At 35.6% G+C, this 23,969-nt stretch overlaps 1 protein-coding gene across 1 annotated transcript in view; it reads right to left on the minus strand.

The window, feature by feature from the left end:
- The window catches only part of ULK4 (unc-51 like kinase 4), a 254,519-nt gene that overhangs the window by 173,023 nt on the left and 57,527 nt on the right, over nucleotides 1–23,969 (minus strand). The window contains 4 exon segments of the mRNA XM_075705440.1: nucleotides 1,758–1,891; nucleotides 8,440–8,567; nucleotides 14,407–14,589; nucleotides 21,092–21,253. Of these exon segments, the coding sequence (XP_075561555.1) occupies nucleotides 1,758–1,891; nucleotides 8,440–8,567; nucleotides 14,407–14,589; nucleotides 21,092–21,253 (607 nt within the window).

Here is a 23,969-nt window from a genome sequence, read left to right on the forward strand (position 1 = left end):
ACATTTAGGTCTACTGACCTTTGCAGTGCTACCATTTCATTTTCAACATCCTAGTCATAATGTAGAGAAGATGAAAAATAAATCAGGTATAATCTCATCAGAAAATAATTTTATGGAAAAAAAAGTTTTATCATTTAATGACAAAGTATACACAATCAGGGTTGGTTTTGCTCCCTTTCTTTTCTTGAATACTCTCACAGCACTTCCTTCCTTATCTTCCTATTTAGCTTTCTTACTCTGTTCTGTGGGAGATCTCACCCCCCAGAAGTCTTAATAAGAATTTTAATGATGATTTAGACTGGCCACACCAATCTCTCATTTTCTCCTTCCTCCCTTCTCCCTCTTTCCTTCCCTTCATCCTTCCCTCCCCTTCTCTTTCTCCATCCCTCTCCCCCTCCACCCTTCCCTCTAACTCAGTTCCTTCCCTTCTCCTCCCCCTCCCTCCTCTTTCCTTCCTTTTCTTCCTACCCTACTCTCTTCCCTTCCTCTCTCCCCCCTCCTCCCACTTCCCTTCCTCCTTCTTCCCTTTCTTCCCCAATTCCTTTCCTTCCCTCTCCTTTCTTCCTTCACTCACTCCTAATTAACTTTTTCAAAAAAACCCCTCATCTTTCCTCATATAACATATAGCACAGCTTTTTCCAGGAGAGACAATCCCACTGTTCTTACTCATCTAGAGTAATTTCTGTGACATTTCTTTTATTCAGTATCAACCCTATGTTCAAATCTCACCAACAGATCCTCCTTAATTTTTCAATTCAATTTATCTATTACTTTTGTACAAATGGCCAAAATTCTCCTCCTGTTTCGTGACCTTCTCTTAACTGACTCCCCAGACTCTCGAACTAACTTCTTTCTACTCCAGTTTCTTCTCTGGTTGCCCAGTGACTCCAAACTATGCCCTGCACTTTGCATGTTTTGTCCAATTTGCACGCATGCCTTTCACTGTTTCTTCTGTAAGTCCCTGCTTCCTCACTACCTCATCCCACAAGTTTGAGCATATTCAGTGATGACAGGACTTTAGCTGCTGTACCCAAGCAGCTAAATTTCTGTTTGAACGTATATGACTAGCACAAATTTCAAAGTAGCTTTTTGTCATTCCAAAGGCTCAAATACCAGTGAAATCTGAGCAGATATTCACAAAATCATCCAAATGCATATCCTGGGCACAAAAGCTACTTTACTGAAACTTCAAGTCCTTATTCCTAAGTATAAGGAATGGGCTGAGGTAGCACTAACGTTCTCTCAGAGGAATTCTTTCCATCTTTTCTTATGCATGAGCAAATCAGTTTCCGACATCTAGAACAACTGAAGTATCTAGGCTGAAATTTTCCAGAAAAATTGCCTGAAGCAAATACTCAACATAAAAGTTTCAGTGTAAGTGATTAACATGTACTCATGGATATGCCCTGTTGCATCTCTCCTAGATCTGTGCTTTATGAGGCAAATCTGCTCTTAGGTTTTCAATGTTTGGAATATCTTTAAAACATTGATAAAACTTCTCGTACATTTGGGCCTCATTCCTGACTGAGCTGATGGGGCTTACCGTTCAACAAATACAAAACATTAATATAGGAACTCATGCATTCCAATACAAAGTATCTGATCATGACATAACTAAAAAACTTCATGAAGCTGATATCATGCAAACTTTATGTAATCAGACAATACAGTCTTTCCACCTGTATATGTAAGGAGATATTTGTTTCTCAAGGGAGTAAGCAAAGGAAAGATTTGTTCAGTTAATCAACTGAATTTACCTAGAATTCCTGGCAGCTCCCACACAATGTGACAGATGAGAAGATCCAGGCATTTTGACAGGTATTCACTGCCACCTTGCTGCTCTTTTCCTGGCGTGGTCTTTCTGCTGTCTCTTTCAATATACATCACGAGTCTACATTTAAGCAAGTGCAAAATATTACCTCTCAAAACAAAAAATGACACTATATCTCAAAAATACTACTGAGGCAGACATTTCTCATATCTGTGGTTACAACCAAGACAATACATTAGTTTTGGCTCTGTAGTTTTGTTGAAATTTTAGACCTTCCCTTTCAAATAAATCAATTTTAAAAATAACATACATGACTGTGCCAAGGAACAAGAGGAAACACTTAAGCTACTATAAGTGCAACTCTACTAGTTTAAATGAATATATGATGCTAACATAAGGAGCGAATCCCTCTGCAGACTTAGACAGAGACTAATTTGAAAATCCACTTTATTTTGAAATATATGACCAATATGCACAATATGAGCAAAAGACTAAAGACATTCATTTTTGACATGTAAGAATGTCTAAAGCAAGAATAATTTAAGTCAATGTAACAAGAGATCAATCTTTCAGTCAAGAAAAATCATACTACATAAATCATACTACAGCCTATCAAAATGTTAGCACTAGTTAGAATGGCCATATTGAAAGAGATAGAAGTCCAAACAAGCCTTACATCCTTTCTCTAGAAATCTGGTGTTCAAGGTTTCTAAAGACAAACTTAGTGCTTACATTCTAACTGCTAAGTGCTGTGTAGGTGTGCCGTTCTGCAGAATGACATTTCTCATAGTAAACTATGGTAACTGATTTATTAGCCATTGGCTAACTTACAAGAGATTGCTTTAACAATAAACCTGTAACAGAATGCTTCAGGCAATATTTTAAAATGCTCATTTGAATAGACAGAGGGGCCAGACTTCACTTTAGGGGCATAATATTGACATCTTTGTTTCGCATTCGAACTCCCTGGGGGTCCTGTGCAAAAAACCATCAGTCACTGGTGAGAGAAATCCATGCTCTGGATTTTAAGAACACACTTCAGTATTACCCTTTTTTTTTTTTTTTAATATCTTTCTTATAATCAATGTTTTTTTATAGAAGCATGAAAATAACTTAAACTACCTCAAGTGTACACAACAGAACTACAGGACTCACAAACACAAGACTTTATCCTAGGAGGTGTGAATTTCCATCAAAAAGGCAATTTACTCAATGAAATAAAAACTACCTAAGAATGCATTTTGCAGGATTAGGCCTCTAAACAATGTCTAATTGTTATGGAAACTCACCTTATCCTTCCTGAACTGTGTTACAGAGACAAAAATAGAGATAAAAGACCCGTTCAGTAACTACGTTTCACCTCTGCAATAGCCCAGATGCAACACATTCAGCTACACTTCCCAGAGACTATAGGGACATGTTTTATTTTTCTTGTAATCTCTGGATATTGTATTAAATTACAAGGAATTTCGATTTGTCTCGTAGAAGAGAACTACTTAAAAACCTGCTGTTATGTTTCAAATAGAATTTTCCTTAAAAAAGCTTTATTTTTTTTTAATATAAAAAATTGAACATTTTAAATTAAAACAATATAAAGCCTCTAGCCTTTCCAGACAACCAAGTCATTTTTACTCAAAAACTCTTTAACTTTCGTCAAAAACATGGCAAAAGATCAGTGTTTGTATGGATTTTTTTTTCTTTAAGAAAACACTTCCATGATTTAACATTATCTGATTCTACATGGAAGTATGTTTAGATCTGTTTAAGTTTTACTTAAAATAGGCTGAACAGACTTCAACATGAGTGGCTTTTTTGCTGCAGTGGGACGGGGGTTCATTTTTCAGAAGTATGCTCTATTAGTTAATCACATTTGAGAAGCATACAAAGTACGTTCATTTATTGAGTGAGGAAAGATACAAAGTTTACATAAACTCATGAGTTCTCTCTTTTTGTGTTGTCCTTCCCATCACAGGTCTTTCACAAAGATTTTCTAAAAATATGCACAACTATTTTTTTCCCCGATAGTACTGTTCAACTAAACCTTGTCTTGAGAAAATTGTACAGATCCATATATAGGCAGGAAAGCATTATTATCTCTATTTTCCTTTGACAAATTTCCCAGTCATATGTAGAACAATTCATCAGTTACTTTTATTCCCTGAAGAATCTCAGTGTTCCATCTAATGGGCAAAACTAGGCCTATGAAAATACATTTATGCAATTCACATAATGCACATGTTTGTCTTGCACTCAACAATACATCACAAAATATGTAGGTGTTACTATAAATAAGTTAAATATGATGAGGAATAAACCACTGTCTATGAAGTCAAGTTTGATTTAAAAAAAATTCTTCAAGTATCAACATTGCATGATGTGGCCATCAGTGAGCTTTTACACAAAAAAGCAAAACGACCCAAGTTTTCTGAGAAAATATATGAAGAGCGGAGCAAAAAGGAGAATTGCAGAGAGTTAACAGTCCTTAGTAATAGGAATGGGAATGAGGTCTACTATTTAAAAAGCAGAAGAACTGTTCACTTATAAAGATGATCAACATGAAAGAAAGAGAAGATTTAGTCAAAATTCAGAAGACTGAGCAGACTCGTGGTAAGACATGGTCTTCAAATATACAGAAGTCACTGTAAAAAGAAAGACTACGTTGTTTTCTGTGCTTAACTTGTAGAATCAAAATTTCAGCGAGAAAACAAGGATTTTTGAATGTTAGGAATAACTACCAATTAGAACAGCTATCAAAAAGAGGCCATGGAAAACCCACCAATTTCCACCAAACATTGAAAAATACTTCTCAAGCATAACAGACCTTGACCTGGATCAGAAGTAGAAACCTTGAGAGGTTGCAGGGTCTACTTAAGAACCGTTTTTTAAAATACATTCATTCCCTTCTATCAGTGACATTTACCCTCAACATCCTTAAAATCAGTTTTAGATATCAATAAGGTTCAGCTACAACTTTACCAGCATCTTAACAGGGGGAAAAAATGCATGTGGCTGCCAGATGACTGAACCTAAAAGCAGGAGGTCTCTCACTAGTGGTCTTCTCCCTGCTTCTCCTTGCAGTTCACTAAGTTCACAGAGAATGACAGACCTCCAAGAAACTAAAGAATGTCTTGCATGCTCTGAAGATGTATACAGCCCATTTACCCCAACAATTCAAGGACCCGTTTTTAGTCAACTTCTGCTAACAGAAACTGATGAAGATTTTCAAAGAATATTTAATATAGATATATTGTTTGTTTTACAGAGATGCAACACTGGATGGCAGATCATGCTAATAAGAAGGGTCAATCCCTATTTCTCCCTGTCTATGCTGGGTTTTTTTGTTGGTTGGTTTTTTTTTCTTTTTTAATTTGATAACAGCTTGCTGGTTTGTTTTTTTTTTCCTGAAATCACTGACTTGCATAATTGTTCCCTCCTGCCTTCCATTTCCATGATTTCCCATTTGACTGAGCACCAAACTTCTCTGTTCTTTTTCTCACTATTTTTCTAGGCCAATCTTAGACATGTAAGGCCAACAGGCTATGCTAGATGCAAGCTTGTAATAGGCCTCCAGGTAAAGCTTTTTCTTGAGGGCATATACAAGATCTGAAAATTTAAAAAATATGGGAGGGTGGGGACAGATAACAGAGAAAGATTTTGCTCAAAAGTTATGCTTTTGTGCATAGTTAGGCTTTTGCAGACTGAAAGTCTGTTGGGAATACTATCTTTCCACAAATGTCCATCTCTGCAGACAGTAGAAAAAGAGGTTTAAATAAATTCTTTAGGGAGGAAGTTCAATTTCCAGGGCAGCCTCTATTCACCTAGGAAATTCTCTGAGACCATTTAGATCCAGAAAGAATAATTCAGTGAGACTAATCAGAAATTACTACCAGTTCAGAAAAGGGTGAAATTCTAAGTCTCAACAAAACTACAGGTTGTATTCCTTCCCTCATTAACAGGTAGCCTGCCTTTGCAAATCACGGCGGAAACAAGGAGACTAGAAAACAGGGTGATTAGCAAAAGAAATGAATTTGCATATTGTAAGCAAACAAGTGCTGTTTCAGCCTACAAGGTGTTGTATCTTCTCTAGCTGTATCTCATGTGGAAGAACAAAAGGTATGTAATGGACTACCATGAGACAGGTAGAAAAAAGAGTAACAGATGAACTGTATCAATGTCGTGTGAGAAAAAATTCACTTCAAAATTACATTTTGAAGTAAATGCTGTTCATCCATAGACCTTGAAATCTTGAAGTACTTCGGAAAGTCCTAGTGGAATTTCCTCAGTGACATCCACTGTCAAGCTCTTGAATTACTCCCACCACAACTAATAATAATTTAAAAATACGCTACAACAGATTCAGAGAATTAAAAAAAAAAAAAAAAACCACCACACAAATATCCCTGCAAAGGTATATATAATTTTGATTACTAAACAAAAGCCTTTTCCAACACCAAATTGAACATTTAACTTGAAGCTGTAGAGATATACGCAGTGTTGCCATGAAAGAGTTATTACTGACTGTTTTAGCATCTGCATCATATCCTTTAACTGACACACACTGAAAAATGCCTTATATTGATTATCATAAACAGATTTTATAACCGAAAGCAATATAAATCCTGTTACAGGCACTAGCTGCAACTGCTAAAAACCCAGTAAGTAGAAATTATGCACGTTTTACTGCATACTCTTTATATTTCCAAATCAAACACCTTCATAAAGAGATTTGAGTACATCAAACATTTTCAGTACTTATCCAACTGATTACTGCTTACTGTACTAGCAATTTTGAATTTATTAGTCTTAATTTTGAAGTAAGTTTTCTGTCACAGAACTGGAGACATTTAACTAAAATACATCAACAGGAATTCAACAGTGTAAGTCAAAGAATATCCATTATCTCTACTGGGTTTAATAAAATTCTTCCAGAGTTCAAGATATCATGAAAGTAGCTGTCTCCACATATAATGGATCACTTCTCCCTCATCCTACTGTAGCTATCTTACTTTCTGGATATAAAAGAAAGGTTTTAGTCTAGATGATCTATCCTGTCAAGAGATATACCATTCACTGAAGAACAATTATGAAGAAAATATAACAAATTAAGAAAAACAGTTTATCGTATAAGGCTTGCCTATAGTTTTACCTAATGTGTTATACTATGTACTGGTCCCTAATCAGCTCTGTCTGGAGCATCACAATACAGGATACAGGATAGAGCCAAAATTCACAATACAAAGTAACATCCCCAAATTCACAACACATTATCTTCAGAAAGGCTGCTCATTGGAAAGCATTATAAATAAAGAGATCAAATTGCTGATAAAAATTATTAAAGTTCTTCTCTTTCATATAATACCTTAGATATAAAGAAACAAATAATAACTGTCAGTACAGGACTGCTGTCAGACATTTCTCCAAACACACAGCTCAGTCCTACCTGATATAACAAGCATATGAATAGCAGCAGTCATTAAAAATGTAGCCATTCAAAAAGCCACTTACAAATCATTAGAGACAGTTTTCACTAACCAGAACACATCACCTGATAAAACATTTCTGGAAGTATAAAAACATACACATGAAAAAGCAACTTGGATTCTTACTCCCTGTGATCTCCAAAAGATAGGATATCTACAGATTTGTGTGTGAGTGGAGGGGTATATAATCATAGCACCCCACAAGATGTCCTCTCACAATGGCTTCACAGTATAGCTCACCTGCTCCTTCCAATCCAGCCTTTTAGCTCCAATGCACAAGTCTTAATTCTCAAACATCAACATAAGTTATAAAGTTCTATTTGCTGTAAATGTAGTTAGATTTACAGCCACCCACAAGCTTCATACTCTTTTACTTTCCATTCCAAACCTGCTTTATTCCAATACCATAAAAACTGCGTTTACACTACATTGTTCTTAATCATGAACAGTGAAAGATATAAATCCCAAATAAAATTTCTTCCATCTTCTCCAATCACCCCCGGAACATGGTGACAATTTATATTCTAACAGAGTCTAATTTCCTCTTGTCTGATATGGGAATGTTTTTGTGCCATCAGAAAACACAAAAATTCAAATAACTATTCCTCTGTGAGTGAAATATAATATTAGAGAAGTTATTTCTTGCAAAGTATTTTAAAAACATAGAAACAAATAAAATATTTCATTTAAAAGTCACAGGAATTCAGTGGTCATTATATAAGTCACTATAACACCGCATATAGACAAGAAATATTATTTTACCTTGAATGTGCCTACACTGAAAAGACTACGGATTATACCACACCCCAAGATGACGAAGGTACATGACAGACCTTTTTTATTTTGCTTTCCCACCATAGCAACAACTCACTGTTGCAGAATTTGTTTTGTCCTACCCAAAGCAAAATCTGCTCCTTGCTAATGGTCACTGGGACCACAAGTTACTTTAAAAGACAGACTCTCCCTGTAAGACAGTAGTTTCCCCTTGTGAGTAATCATCACTTGATGACCCCAGACAAAAGAGAACACTCTTTTCTTTATATTATCATGAATAAAAGGATTCATATTACAGAGAAAATAGTTCACCCCTAAAACACTGGCTCAAAAATAGCACACATTTTGAAGTATTTTGGGTACAACTTCAAAAATAAACGTTACAACTCTAATTACCTTCCATTATCACCTTACCTTGCTTGACAACTGAGTAGCAACATCTCCCTGTTATTAATTAAAACTTGTAGCAGGACCAGAAAGGCTTTTGCTCGAATAAAAGTTGAAGGACTTTCAAGTAAATGAGTAATTGTAGTCACAAAATCCTTGGTGGAAATAAACACAAATACATCAGTATTATTTTATGGAAAAAGGTTACTTGCACTGTTTTTTAACAGTGTATACATTCAAAATTTGCTCATTTTCATATGCATTAGTAAGGTAATTTTCATGTCACTCATGGCAAGGGAAAAAAAAAACCAAACCATAAAACGCTACTAAATAAATTCCATCCAAGACAGACCGGCCCAGTGCAAAGCTGCTTTGTACATCTTCAAGAGCTGCAACAAGTAAACACTATCTAACGTACTATGTCCAAAATGGCACAAAATTAACTACAAAACATGATAGAACTTATATTTTAAAATATCTTACCTTAAGGATAAACGTCGGATATTTTAATATATTTTAATATATTTTTAGAAGACGACTAAAGGATTTTCAGAATACATAAATATTTCGGCACAAATATGATTAAATGTTTACCTATTAATTCCCATATATGCAGGAAGATTAAAAACAACACCTTTGTTGGATACACTCATGTCTACGTCAGACCCTAAATTATACAACAGATGCTCCAAATAGATGGCAAAACTGTTTCTACCTTCTCTGATTGTACTTATGAAGTGAAGAACACCTTTTCAAGGAACAACCCAAATCAGGACTTGGAAAGAAAGAAAAAGGATAAACCACAAGCATTAAGAAGCTATGACTTTCCTAATCCACTGACCATTCTCCATTCCCATGATAAAGTCAATGTATAAGATGCTAAGATCCTTGCTAACCCCTTCCTCCCTGTAAATCCAAATGAAAGAATAATTCAAAAAGTTTAACAAGGATAGTGAGAAATAAAGAGTAACCACAAAATATTTCCCTTCAAAAGTTTAACAATGGTTAGATGACTGGATTCTGAAATCACAGCTTTCTTCTTTTTTCTCTCTCTATTTTGCCCTGTATATTGAAAGGATTTTCTTCTCTAGTTTCTGGAATGTGGTCTGACATGTGGAAAGATGAGAGATTCATGTGTACTGCCTCAGCTTCCAAGGGAATAAAGCTGAGAATCAGTGGAAGGAAAAAAGGGCTCTCATATTATAAATAACAGAATAGGGTATTATGAGTTGCAAAAAGCATAAGATGAGGATCATTTATGCTCTCTCCAACAATATGTTGTAACTCCTGAAGAACCAAAGGAGAAAAAAGAAAAAGAAAAGACAAGACAAAAAACACATGGGGTATCCTCTACCTCTGAGGAATAAAAATGTCTGCTACTCATATGTACTCTTCTTCTACGAAGGCCAATTGGGCTGTTTGGTTAAAGAAAAAAAAAATCCATCTTCAAAGACAACCTTGCTAGCAGCAGCAATGGTATTTTTGGATCAGCTCCTGATCAGAATGCATTGCTCTGAAAACACAAACCCTACTTCAAATATCTCTCACTCAAAAAAAAAAAAAACAAAACAACCCCCCAAAAAACCCCCAAAAACCCCACAGAATTAAGAACTGAGCCACAATTTACAAACCGAGACAATTGGCTCTATCCAAGACTTAGGCTGAGAACAAATGGCCTCATCAGCAGAAACTACCTTCAAACATTTGAGCTGGATTCTCAAGGGAGTGACACTAGAGAACAAAGAGGTGCATAGTTGTGTACAAAATTTAAAATTCTGCTGTGTGACACACATTTAACATACCAAGTATTGTTCAAATTCCCTCTTTTGCTGACAGAATAACTGAAAGGCAACTTCATTCATAAAACTGAAAGTCAACACAATGTAATTTGTTAGAGAAATCTTTGCAACAATTAACTATACCTCTTTACAGAGACTGGAAAAAGAACAGGACTGTAGGAGGTGGCCAACAGACTATCAGATTTTACTCTGATACCATTTTAACACTGTCTGCAAAAGCAGTCATTGTAGACAGTAACTACAGAAATCCCAGAAAAACAAATTAATTATTCGAGAACTGTTTTGTTGTATGTCTGTAATTTCCTTCACAAACAGAAGAGGTCCTCAATCTTGTGGTTAATAAGCATAAGCTGTGTAAAGTTTACTGCTTTAACACTTCAACAGCTCATGGAGCGTGACTTGTAGCTCCTCCAGTACGAACCCGCGGTATGAACCTCCTCCAGTAAAGTTCTTAAATTACAATCTACTAAAAGCAAAGGTTGAAATTTTAATAAAGTGGGGATTTTGGGTTTTTTTTTTTCCCCACGAAATTACTCAAAACAACCACAAAAAGTTTTTACATTAAGAAAGCCTATAAAGCCTCAGACTTAGTGAAAGAGTATATATAGTGCAACACTGCCTGCTAATATAAATGGACTTTGCAGACCAAGCACAGGGACACCATGACAAAAGACACATGCAAGTACAAGCCAAAGCACATCTGTATTTTCAGTCCTCATGTGCTGGAAAGCAAGAATATTTCAATGTTACATGTGGGGGTTACCATGGGTTAGGACAACATTGTCAATTAAAATCAGTTACATCAGACTTATCTGGGAACGTTCTAATAATCTGACTTAAGAAATAAATGTGACATTTTGGAATTTGCTTTTCTGGCTGGTCTGAGGACTGCAAAACAACAACAGTTTATCCAAAGAAAATCTGAAGCCCATCTTTGCTGACCTGCAGAACTCAGTATATCAGAAAAGCCAAAAATTGCTGAAATACCATCTAGTACATTAATTATTAATTGTTTCACTGTTATATTGTTCTTTTCCCCCCTGCAACTGTTTGATGTTTCCATGGAGACTTGGTAGGGTAAGGACACTCTTTTTATTGCAAGTGAACGCACTGTTCATTTCAACAAGATCATGACTTTATATTGGATACTCTTAGTAATACTGCAAAGCAAGTTTAAAACACACCACAAAAAGCAATGACGTTTTCAAATTGGCTACGCAAGGGGAAAACAGTTAGACCACTATTTCACTATACAAGAACTGAAGTTGCGATAGCAATCATTTGTTGTGGTGTTGTGTATTTTCACATTCCCTTTCTATGCATTGCAAATGCCTCCATAATATTATAAGTTACGAGTTACAAAGATTTTGTTAAAGACAGTTATATCTTTTTATTAATTCATACTGATATTGACAAAAACAGAGGTAGCTACTTGTCCACATTCAGGTAAAAGACAAAGAACTGAAAAAAATAACTGAAATATGAGGACAATGTTTATAACACATTTATACTGCTTTTTTCAGTGCCATAATTGGGTATGACCAAGATAAGAGACTATGGCCAGTGGTGCAGGGAAGCATAGAAACAGTGCAGTTGTGGCCATATTGCTGTAACTATCTGAATAATTTTACTTATTAGTTCTTGAGAAAAAAACGAAAGAATAAAAAAACCCACCCCATTATCTGACCTCTGGAAGAACCTAACTGCCTTCAAAGAGTTATATGACTGTTTTTCGCTCATTCTTGAATCTTGACAGCCAGGTGAAAGTACTTAGCAACTTTTTATTTTTTTTATCTACTGCTATAGTGTGGCAAAGATCTTTGATTTTGAGTTCCTTTTTCCACACTATTTTAAAAACATAATTTCAGTTTTTTTTGTTTCTAAGACAAGAAACTAAAATAGAAAGGGTCTGTATCAGAGAGGAACAAAAACCAGTCCCTCTTAGGTACTGTAGTTCTCTGAAGATTTATACTAGCGTAGATGACCACAGAACTGCATTTCTCTTTGTCTTCTGGCTTTTATTTTGTAACTGGTTTTATTGGTGTTCTTGAAGGGAGTGGAAAACAAGGGCAGCCTTAAGCTTGTAAGCTAAGGGAGTTTCCAGATAACATGTACAAAACTAAATGATCTCCACCTTGAATTTGTATCTTTAAGTACCTTTTAATATGTTGGTTTGCAGCTGTATTAAAAAGACAGTCACAACCTTGTCACTACCTTCTGTATAACACTGAGGTCCTTCTGGCTCTTAAGCTATAGTATGCAAGAATTCTACATAAGGCAAAATACTTTGTAGGCCAACCCTACCCAACTGGTTTTTCTTTTCCCTTCTCTCATGAGGGTGGACTTGTGTATCATGCTTATGGAATACTGAAAAGTGCATGGATTATTAAATTCAGTTTTCAGCAATAAAATATTATTACTTCATGTAATGTGATAGTACCTGGCAGTTCAATTCAGGAGCAGGATTATATTTTTAGATCCTATTCAAGAAAAATAGAAATCTAGTTTCTGCTTCCAAAATCCTACAATCTAATTTGAGCAAAATAGACATTCTATGAGATACAGATTTAACTGAGCTGTAAGGCAGATACAGTTAACAAATGTGGGCACATGCAGTAGAACTAGATGCTCTTTACTAGTTTTTAAAGTACAATGTTTTTTCAGTTACAGCTTTGGGTACTACTCCCACTTCTACCATTAGTTTGATATATGCTATTAAAAGAATGTCTATATTTGTCTATATGTCAATTTTCTAATCTGCAAAATTGCAACACTTGTTCACAAAACACCTACAACAATTCATTAATGATTAAGCAGCAATTTTAAACCTGCAAAGTTTCAGCCATTACTGTACTGCCTGCCAACAAAATACTATTTTCCTATAACTAGTTGGAGAATTTCAGAGTTGATAATTTTTATAACATCAAAAACTTGATTAAAATAGTTCATAAGAACTGCAGTGTCAGAAAGGGAGTCCTTTTAGCAATGTAAGTCCTCTATAAATAAAAAATTCTTCACAGAAAACATTATGCTGTAGCCATATGCTTGTTGCACATTGCATTCTTTTGCTGAATGTTCAAGTGAATATTTTTTGAACATACTTCTCTGACTATACCACCAACTCACAGTAATGTGCACTATTAGAAACTGCGACATTATGGGACAATTTGCCACCTGTGAGTGCTGTTGTAGTGGAGTCTGTTGAAAGCTTAAGGCCAGCTGACGCATGTTTATAAAAATAAATTGGCAATTCTGATAAGGCACAGAAATGACTTTTAGGAAGAGCATGAGTGATTTCAGGCTGCAAGAAGAGATGGGTGGAAAAGAGTAGATTTTTTTTTAATTTAAACATTGTTGTTAAAACAATGTGTATAGCAACCAAATTAATCTCTCTCAACTAAAGTCTAATAGATTGTTAAAGTCAAGATGACTGTCAGGTGACAGCATACATTACAGCAGAGTATCCGATGAAAGCATGAACTAGAGTTCCCATTTTCTTTGTGATTTTTATTCTTTCCAAGCAGAGGGGGATTACTTTTGTTTATGAATTGTGCAGACTTACTGCCAAAAAAATAAACACTATTTCTCTAACCACAGAATAATTTAGTGATCAAAATAGAAAGCTTTAATCATCTCTTCCAACAATTATATTAGACATAAATCAGAACCAGTAGTTTTATTCAGTGACACTAAAAAGAAAACCCTAAGTTATTAAAATGCTAATTTCTGCAAGACATTTCACTTACAAATTGGCCTAAGGTCCTTTAAGGAGAGCATAAAGTAAAGCTTTAGATTCAATCAGGACACTCATTATTTTCTCTTTTAAATGTCTGAGAGCGCTATGTCAAATAGTTGTCCTCATGCATTCCTTATTGTTTTTCCTTAGGGCCATTATCAGTTATGGTCAGGCTAGACTTTTCTGAATTGATTGAATACTAGCTGCAGTAGCAATTTATATACCCATTAGTACCAGTTCTTGAAGATTTGTGAGAGAGAAAGAAAAACTATACACCACGTTATTTAGATTTTAAGCAAATAAAAATAGAAAATAAACACATTCCTCATTTCCTGCTGTTCAGATACACATCACTGAGTTCAGCATTTTGAAAACACAAAACCACTACCTAAGCCTTTAACTTTAACTTTCCAGTAGTGAAATTCCATGCCAGTGAATAATATTAATCTGAAATCAAACCTTTTCTTGAATCAGCCTCTGTAGATGAATCCCACATGACAACATTGCCGAAAACATGGTGAGCATGTACTGCTGAATTTTGCATATTCCATTTGCCAAGGAATTTAGTACAGCTGTTAATCCCACCTTTTCAATGACACTCTGGAAAGCATTGGGTGAATAACGAGTCATTCTGCATAGAGCCTACAAAAGTGGAAATAAAAAAGTTATTTAAAGGGATTATTATATCAAGAAAAATTATGGAGAATGAAAACAGGTAGTGACTTTTCCAATAGTTTAGAAATACAGAGAATTCATACAGTTTCATTCATAAGACAAATATTAGAGGAAAAGGCTACTTATTTTGAGAGACCTGGAATTCTTCTAAATGTATTGATATACACTCTATGCAGCTAAGACTGAAATATTTGGTACACCAAATAGTCACATTACTCTTTCCCTCTAGAGAACAATAATGATGGAGTGGCATAGTCCATGCTTGAATCTTTTATCAGCACAGAATGTAGATAGCATCAGGTAACACTGTACTAGAAAGGAGCACAGGCAACAGAAAATACAAAGATGGCACGCACCACAGAAATTCTGGTCACCCATAAAGGTGGGCATCTTTCCTCTCTCTCTACTCATGGACCTGCAGTAGTCTGCTATCTAAATTCTATCTTTAGATCTAGATACAACTTTAGATCTAGCTATTGTTAAGGAACAGCATTTAGTATAGTAAACATGCAAACTATTCTCCAAATGGTTGATTTACAGTGATTAAAACAATTCTAACAGAAAATGCAGATACTAACTTGTACTCTAGTGAAGTGAGCACAAATCTGTTCAGTGTATACTAACTGAACTATTTCATAACAAACATTACCAAATGACCTCCAGGGTGGATTCATTGCCAAGTCAACACAGCTTTTCCTTTTGATACCTCTGGAAATGGAACCTTCACGATACTGTAACTCTCTCCAGATAAAGAAAGTAAGACTCTTTGGACATTTAAAATTTTGTTTTCTTTGGCTTTCATGTAGTGTTAGGATAGGAAAACAGATTATGTCAATTATTTGATTCACATGAAAATCTGAATTGGATTTAGAGAAAAACTTTGAAGGCAACCTTCTTCTGAGAAAAGTAGACAGTATTGCCATTTCTTTGTTCCTTTCAGACCAGCTATATTTAGAAATTGCTGCTTACTTGTTGTGCATTCAATAGTGAGGTCTCACTTAAGAGAAACTATAGTCAATTATGCCCACAGAATACTATCATCAGAGAAAAGCTTTCCACGTAAGAACCTCAGAAATTGCCCAGTTCACCAGTGCCCTTAGAAACATTACTCAAAACACACTAAAAAAAAAAAACCCACAACCAAAAAAAGGCAGGCATAAAAGACAATAAATCAAGAACTTATGATTTTAAAACAGACATTTTATTGACGCTGTTCATCTACTCTGCTCCTGTTCTTCCTTGCCCTTTCTGGTCCAGGAACCATATCAATTGCAGCCTTTTATTTTTCTTCTTCCCCCATCCCCTTTTAAAACACAGACACTCAATCTCAGTTTCCTAGTACAGCATGCTCTGCTTCCTCAAGTATATAATCCAGCCCTTCACCTCTAGTGCAAGCTCTCAAAATGAGTGGGCAGGAGGTATGTGCATTCACTAAACATATCCTCGAGGGTCATATTACCAGTGAACTGCTGGGACCCTGGGACAGACTGTGTCAAAGCAACATGGAGCTAACTTGGTGTGTTAACATGGTGCAAGCAGACTTGCCAATGCCTTAGCTGTCTGCTACAGACCTCATCAAACATGGGTGACACAGGCCATCAGATAACCTCCAGGCAAATCCAGTAGGAAAGACATAGCTGTCTTCTAGGATCATAATGCAGCTTTGGAGACAGCAGGAAAGCTCCAGCCCACCAACAGCCAAGGGGAGAAGCTTTAAACTCCCATTAGCTTGTACGTCACAGAGCGCTGTGCTGTATAAATGAAACCAACACTTCAGCAGGAAAGCAGAAGATAAGAGTTTAATGGGGGATAGAAGACAAAGTATCCTAAATCACTTCAGTAGATCTAGTATCTGGAGAGAACAGATAGAGATAGGTCAAAAGGTGGTGGAGCAGCAGTTGGGAACCAATGATGAGAAAAAGGTAAGAGTAGAGCTCACACCATCATCTTTCAGCAGTGGTCCTGGAACAGGAAACGATCAGTGAGAGTAAGGCATTAGCAGAGCCTCTCCTGGAACTGGCTTCTCTGTCCTTGCTCTCTGCACAGCCTTAACCAGCACCTTTTCTCCCAGCAGCCAACCCTAGCATCATGATCCTTATCAGTCCCTTCCAACTTGAGATACTCTATGAATCCATGATCATCTATGCCCTATCCATTGCCTTCTGGTCTTACATGCCATATGGCAGCTTGGTAACATTCACCCTTTCAGGAGGTATTCCATGACTCTCTCAAGCTGGAGAATGAATGCATTAATGTATCTGCAAGACCAAAGTCTCTGAAAGAAACTATTCAGCACCAATTATTTAAGGAAAAAAAAAACCAAAACAAAACCAAAAACAAAAGCCCAAAAGATTGTGTTGAACTTTCCCAAATTAGTTTCCACTAAGTGGCTTATGTTTTCTCACTCATCCTCCAGCAGAAAAAGTAATCTGTTAGAAACAAAATTAAAAATTATTTTTAAAAAAAATTTAATAACTTTCAGTATATTGGAAAGAAAATATTCTTCCTGCTGCTGAGCTTGTCAGAATGTCACTTTGACATCTTACAGAATTATTTCTTCTCTGAGTCTAGCAGAATGATAAAAAGACATAGCTTCCTAAAGGCAAAATCTGTGATATTTACCTGAGGCATCTTGGACTCCAAAGTGAGCAAAAATACTGAGACACAGTCCCTGTTTGCCACCTCTGACAGGTAGGACAAGGTCAAGTGTCATTTCTTGACTACAGAGACTGAAGACAGAGAATCTTCTTGATATATTTTTAATATTGATTGAAATAATCATAAGTAAAATTCCATAGTGCCTTGCCGCTGATATACTTTGCAGACAGCCTGCTAACTCTAGGTAAAGATATGACACGTGTATTTCTTAACAGAAATGTATTTTTACATGTGAATATAGATGTCAGTCAAGAATAAATTCTTCAGGATACATTCAAACAAGGTAGGAATGATTGCATAATAAAATACAATAGGACACTGATGATCTCAATTTATGTGGTCATGCAGAATAAAAATGCCTACATATCTATAGCAACAATTTAATGAACATGGAAATTGTACAGTACAATATAACTGGAGAATACATTAGTATTTTACTTTAAAAATTAGTACATTACTGAAATCTATATAAACTTCCATTGATAAAAGATCTGCCTGTGCTAGATTTCAATACTGAGTAATTTCTTTTTTCTAAAGTTAAGATTATATACCCAAATACCCCAGCAGTATTAATACACAACCATGATTTATATCAGGTATTGAGTAATAAATCCAACAAGTAAGTTCACCCTCTTGTTACTTTAGTATTTCACTACAAAGCAGCAAAAGGACTAGACTATCACCTTAGTTTATCCTACTTTAGAAGCTTACTTGTCCAACTCACTTCATATGCAGTAATAAATTAATTAAACCTCAGACTTTTGATAAAGGACACAATCCCCAAAACAATGGAGGGAAAAACCCAGGAACACATTCAGACCCAAGCACACTTGTGTGAAATGATCTGTCTGGAAGAAGGAGATGGAATCAGCTACATGGATAGCAATAATTTCCATGAAGACCAGAAAAACAAGAAACAAAGCAGTTGGATCAAGGATGTAGAAGAGTGAATGTCGGTTACTGTTGCAGTCCCCCTCACTGCTGCTTTCATTCAAAGCTCTCCAATATGTTAGTCTGGAGCAAGCCCTACCTCCAGCATGACTAAAACCTCAGTGACTACCCAAGGGAAAGGTATGATCTCCAGTAAGCTTACTTCCTTCACATGAAAAAAATGTTAGTTGGGAGCAGATTTTTTTTTTTTTTTTTGCTTATGTTGTCCATATGTACATTTATAGTGCAGATTTGCACAAGATGTTGAAGAAATTTTTACCTCAGCAGAACTCAGTGTGCATACACAACTTGGCTGTCTCTTTAAAAGGCTGTCCTTGACACTAAAACATGCACGGGAAGGAACTTTGACAGAAAGTTACTAGAATGATAAAAAGACATCTTTCTTACTTAGATTGACAACTACCATTGAAAGGATGTCCCACAAATCAGCTGAGTTTCTCTAGGGAATCCTGGTAATTGCAGCTATCATGACCTCCTAAAACACACTGCTTTGTGCTAACTTATGTCATCTGTAAGAGGCCTTCTAGAGTAGTTCTTGAGGACTGATAAGCTTTGACAACTAAGTCTTTGAATTTGCATTATAAAGGGAAGAAAAAAGAAAAAAAATCAGGAGGTAAGAGCTTGGCAAACCCAGTATCATTGCAAGTCTTATAAGTGCAAACCCCGGAGTACCAGATGATTCCATTTTGAACTACAGTATTTTCTTCTCATTAGATGCTATGGAAAAAAAGGCAACTCCAGTAGTGCTTAGGACAGGCTGGCCACCCATAGTGTAAATACTATCACAAAGAAAAGATTTCTCAGTGGTTCACCTCAACCTTACAGCCTCAGAAGGATCAAATGATCTGGGATCTCAAAAGAGGCTGAGGATAGAGAGGGACAAACAACAACCCTCTCTTCTCATAGTTACTAGAAACCTCATATAAGGGCAAAGTGTGCAAGCCATACAGCACTGATGATACTGACCTCCAAGCCTACTGCTACAAAAAGCTGTAGTACACTGATGACAAGTGTATTCTTGAGAATCAGCAGTATAACTTCTACATCTTACTGAGCAGAAAAGCTCTTCCCTACCTCAAGCATACTGTATTGTCCAAGAAGAAACTGACTTTTCAAGAGGTTTAAAAAAAAAAAAACACCCCAAACAACAACAACAACAAAAAAAAAAAAAACCCACAAAAAAAAAGAGCTCACTGACATTTCCTCTGGTGATCTTTCTTTGCTTAGTGTCTGAATATAGTTCCAACAGACTGTTTCTCTGGGATACGCTGCTCACTGTAGCACACAAAACAGGTGTAACTGTCCAAATGGCCCCTACAAGCAGAGCAGCTCTGGAAGTCTGGTGTAGGAGTCAAGGGAGTGGTAAATGCTGGAGAAAAGTTCTCCAAGTGGATAGCAGAGAAACAGGAGGAAAACTTCAGGACAAGTTGAAAGAGATAAAAATAAAGGGCTATGATCTAGTAGCAAACAAATAACAACTGCCCAGTCTAATGATTAACAAGAACTGAAAGCACAGGATACAAAACATCCCTTATGGCAAAAGTAGTGGTAGGAGAGAGGATTGAGCAGACTTGTTTAAATACTCAGTAAGTAAAGGAAATCATAACTCTAATCTTCAGTCTTTTACCATATATACAGTCATGATGTAAGCATAAAATTCACAGATCAAATGGGTAAAATCTCAAAAAGAGCCTTTCTGAAAAAAACAGCCTACCAGCCAGACCCAAAAGCAGGCATAAGCTGGAAATGCTCTGTATAAAGGTTACACATATATTTTACATTTTTAGATACTGACCACCCTCTACCCATAAAAGTTCTAAGACTAAGTTTTTCCAAAGAATTTCAGGTGCCACAGAACAAAGGTTTCTGTAACATGTTTTTTACTAAATAAGTTTACTGTTCTAAAAGGTCAACACATTTTCCCAGTACTTGAGCAGTTTACTTCCCAGGCAAGGCTGCCACAAATACACATTGCGGTAAATGCTTAATAGATACATATATTTTTTTAAATTATAAATCATTCTACCATTTATCTCTTCAGCCACACTTCAGATAGACACATCTAGCATTGAAGTAATAAAAGAGACAGAATTAAAAATCTAAGTGCATACTACTGCAGCAGCAACATTACCATTTTCCATCTGGGAAGCCAATGGTAAATTCATTAGTGAGCCTGATCTCTGGTCAGGAAATGACCATCCAGTTATCACACTTCATTTTAAATAAGTCAGCTTATTGTTCAGTTCCAAAATATTACCTGTATTGGCAGGTAAGGCTTTTGTTTTGTCAACAAGAGATATGGTTAAACTCACAGCCATGCTGTGGTATTTTCTAATTCACAGGTAGAGGTATTTTCTACCTCACAAATCTTTTTGTTCCAAACCTTTTGTTTGCATGTCATAACTCTGTTTGTGAGTTAATACAGGATGATCAAATTCAGGGCAAAGACTAGCCCTGACAATTTTAGAGAAAGTAACATGATTATTTCAAATCTGTCTTCTAAGCAAGTCTGTGATATGAAGAATTAACACTTTTCATGTAAGACATCATACAAAAAAGAAATTTCAATTTTGCAAGAATTTGATTCTTTGAAAGATTAAACTTTTCATACATAACTCATGATCACCAGCATAACATATATGTTCCAGAAAATTATGAATCACAAGGACTTTTCATAAGCACTGGACTGTAATGCATGCACTTTTCAATTTCAGAAAATTTGTAAATATATTTTAATGTAATTGAAATATAAATACACATACATAGAGAAAACATGCTCAAAAACATTTCAGTCTCAATTCAGAATGCTTTTTGAAATAAACCCCAAAACATTTCTATATCACAAAAGGAAATTCCTTACCGAAACAGCAGTTATCTTCAAAGAATCTACTGTAGAATGTGTGAAAAGGTACCACAAGACAGGTCCAATTTCTCCTGTAATAAATCCTTGTGCATGGCAAGAGAGAGTAGTGCAAACATTTTCAATTATCTTTGCTGCCAAATGGTTCACTACCCGGTCTTCCTATAGGAAGGAGAGGAGAGGAAAACTCATATGCAAACGTTTCTGATTTCTTTTTAAACTACTGCCTATGTCCATGTTTTATTCCATTTCTATTGTCTTAGTATGGTTTCTTAATTTTGATACTTGCCAAAGTAATTTCATAGGAAACCTCAACTTGTGACAAAGTTACGTCTTTAGATCCTACTTTCCCCCACTTTCTCTTCTATTGCAAAGACAATTTAATACAAGTATAATTTAATACAAAATCTTTCAGCTCCAAATGATCACCCTAAATTAAATGCAGTCACTAAAAAAGGAAAAGGTTTTGTTATGTTAGAGGTGTTTCATGATCAGTGCTTTATGAATGAATGCCTGTGTATCAAAACTCATAACTACAATAGGTGCTGAAGAGCAAGATTATGAGATATACAGTTATATTAGGAAAAATAAAATTAATTACATTAAACACGCTTTATTCAGAAAAGCCAACAACCCTGTGGGATAAAGAAAAAGCCTTCTTGCAAGTCAAGTTATTCCATAACTCCTTTCTCTTCCCCTTCTGAAACAGACAATCCTGACCAATGTTTAAGATACACCATTGGGTCCCATGCACTAGATCAATTCTTAACTTTCTGTAAGGGATTCTGAATCCTTCAAGTTTTTAATACTAATCAAATAATTTTATCTGCAAAATAATTTGTGGAAAGCCACTGTACATGTAGCTTTAATATCTACATCAGACTCTTCTTACTACAATGTCTCCATGGAATAAAAAACATCATGTCAGAATAATCATGAGCCATCAGCACATCGTGAACATCACATGGCAGCAGTTCTTTCTCAAGAAAACTGTTACTGACTCCAATGGAAGCTTAACTTAATATAGATCACTTAAAAGAAGAGTCTCTAGTTTTTCTCTCTTCTCCCCCTCACCACCTTTCTTTATTATCTCTCTTTTTTTTTTTTTTTTTTTTTTTAACTCTGCTTTCACTTAAAAGCAGAGTCTTTACCTTAATAGAACTGGAAGATTCATTGTTGGTGTTTTTTTGGCTGTGCATTGCCTCACCTTATCTCAATCTTTAACTATGAATAAGTGAAGCGTTTCAACAATGTCTTAAATGGCTTTCTTGAGTTTAGCAAGAGTGAATTTTAATATAAGAAGGACAACCAATTTAATTTGTCAAGTCTACCTCATCGCCTGGCTTCACAAATAATTCATCATAATATCTAATTGATTTCTCTTTTAAACTAATCTCCACATTATCCTACTAACCTTTGGATTTCTGACATTTATCTCACAATCAGAACCACCAACAACTGTGAGCAATGATAATGAAACCTTTCAGAAAGCAGTACAAAAGCCTTCCAGAAGGGGAGAAGTTATACTTCATTAAAAATATATTCAATATCCACTCTTCCAATATCCACTGACTTAGGTATTCTAAAATACAGACACTGATGCAGAAATATTTGGAAACTCTAGTATAATGCTGTTAAAAAAAAAAAAGCTGTATTCATCATTTTCATGCTAATCCTTCCTGTTCTCCCAAAGAACTGCAGCTCTACTCAAAATACTTAAAAGAAATACTAAACATCTAAACCTGTTCCACTCTTTTATAAAACTCTACTGATTTCTGTGGTCTTCCTTCTGATTTACAGCCATGAAACCAAAGAGGATTTAGGCTTCACTGTTTTTACAGTTTTTATTACTGCAATATATTGTTATCATTTCGATCCATTAAAGACCTAAATACACAAATACACATACATGTTTACCAAAATTAAGTTACTCAAAACTTTATTTGTAAAAAATGATAATTTCAAATATTTTTCTGTGAATTATACTTCTGCATTTCAGCCTTTTTTTTTTTTTTGGTACAGTTAAGGTAAAAATACATGGATATATCAAACTGACTATATGCATTTAAAATCAAATCCGTAATTGAAATGTTAATAGTCAAGTTAAAACTCTCTTATATATGAAGTGATTACCAGGAATGCCAATTGGGGCTCCACTGCTACGTTAAGCAGGCAGAAACACTTAATAAATGCACTATAATCCAAATAATAATTCATAATCAAAGCATTATACAGCAGATAATAGTTATTATGAATGTTAACGAATTTCCAGATGCAATTACAGCTTTTCTTCACAAAATTTGGTCCTGAAGATGCGCTTTATTTCCTTTCAGCCACCACTGTGATGAGTTATGCCCTGTGCCAGACAGTCTTGGTACTTTGGCTAGAAAAAGGTCATGTATCGCCACAGTGCTCTAAAAGCTCAATGAGGCTGTCAGAGTAATTCCATTTGCTGCCACCTGAGATTGTCCATCTCAGCTCCTCTGGGATCTATCCCTGAGCACTGTCCAAGCAATATAACTTGTACCATTTTCTACTTAATTAGCTCTCTGGAAGGGAAGCCTGACCTAAACTAATATTTGGCCTCTTAACTAAAGGAGTCATCCCGTCACATTACCAGGACATAAGCTACGTTAGTGAACTGAAACAGATCTTCAAGATACAAGTAAAGCAGTTCCATATAACAGTTAACCTCTGTCCATATCACAAACTGCGTAAATCTAAATCTATGAATAGAACTGTATCAAAAAGAAGCACATACTCTTCTTTCACTGCGTTTAGATTTCAACTAGTTTTATAAAATGCACTTAAAGATAAAGCTCTTAATTTTCAGTCATGTTGAACACCTGCAGATATATCTGTTTCCAGTTAAAGTCAT

This window comes from Pelecanus crispus, chromosome 2 (assembly GCF_030463565.1).
Source record: "Pelecanus crispus isolate bPelCri1 chromosome 2, bPelCri1.pri, whole genome shotgun sequence".
NCBI lineage: Eukaryota > Metazoa > Chordata > Aves > Pelecaniformes > Pelecanidae > Pelecanus > Pelecanus crispus.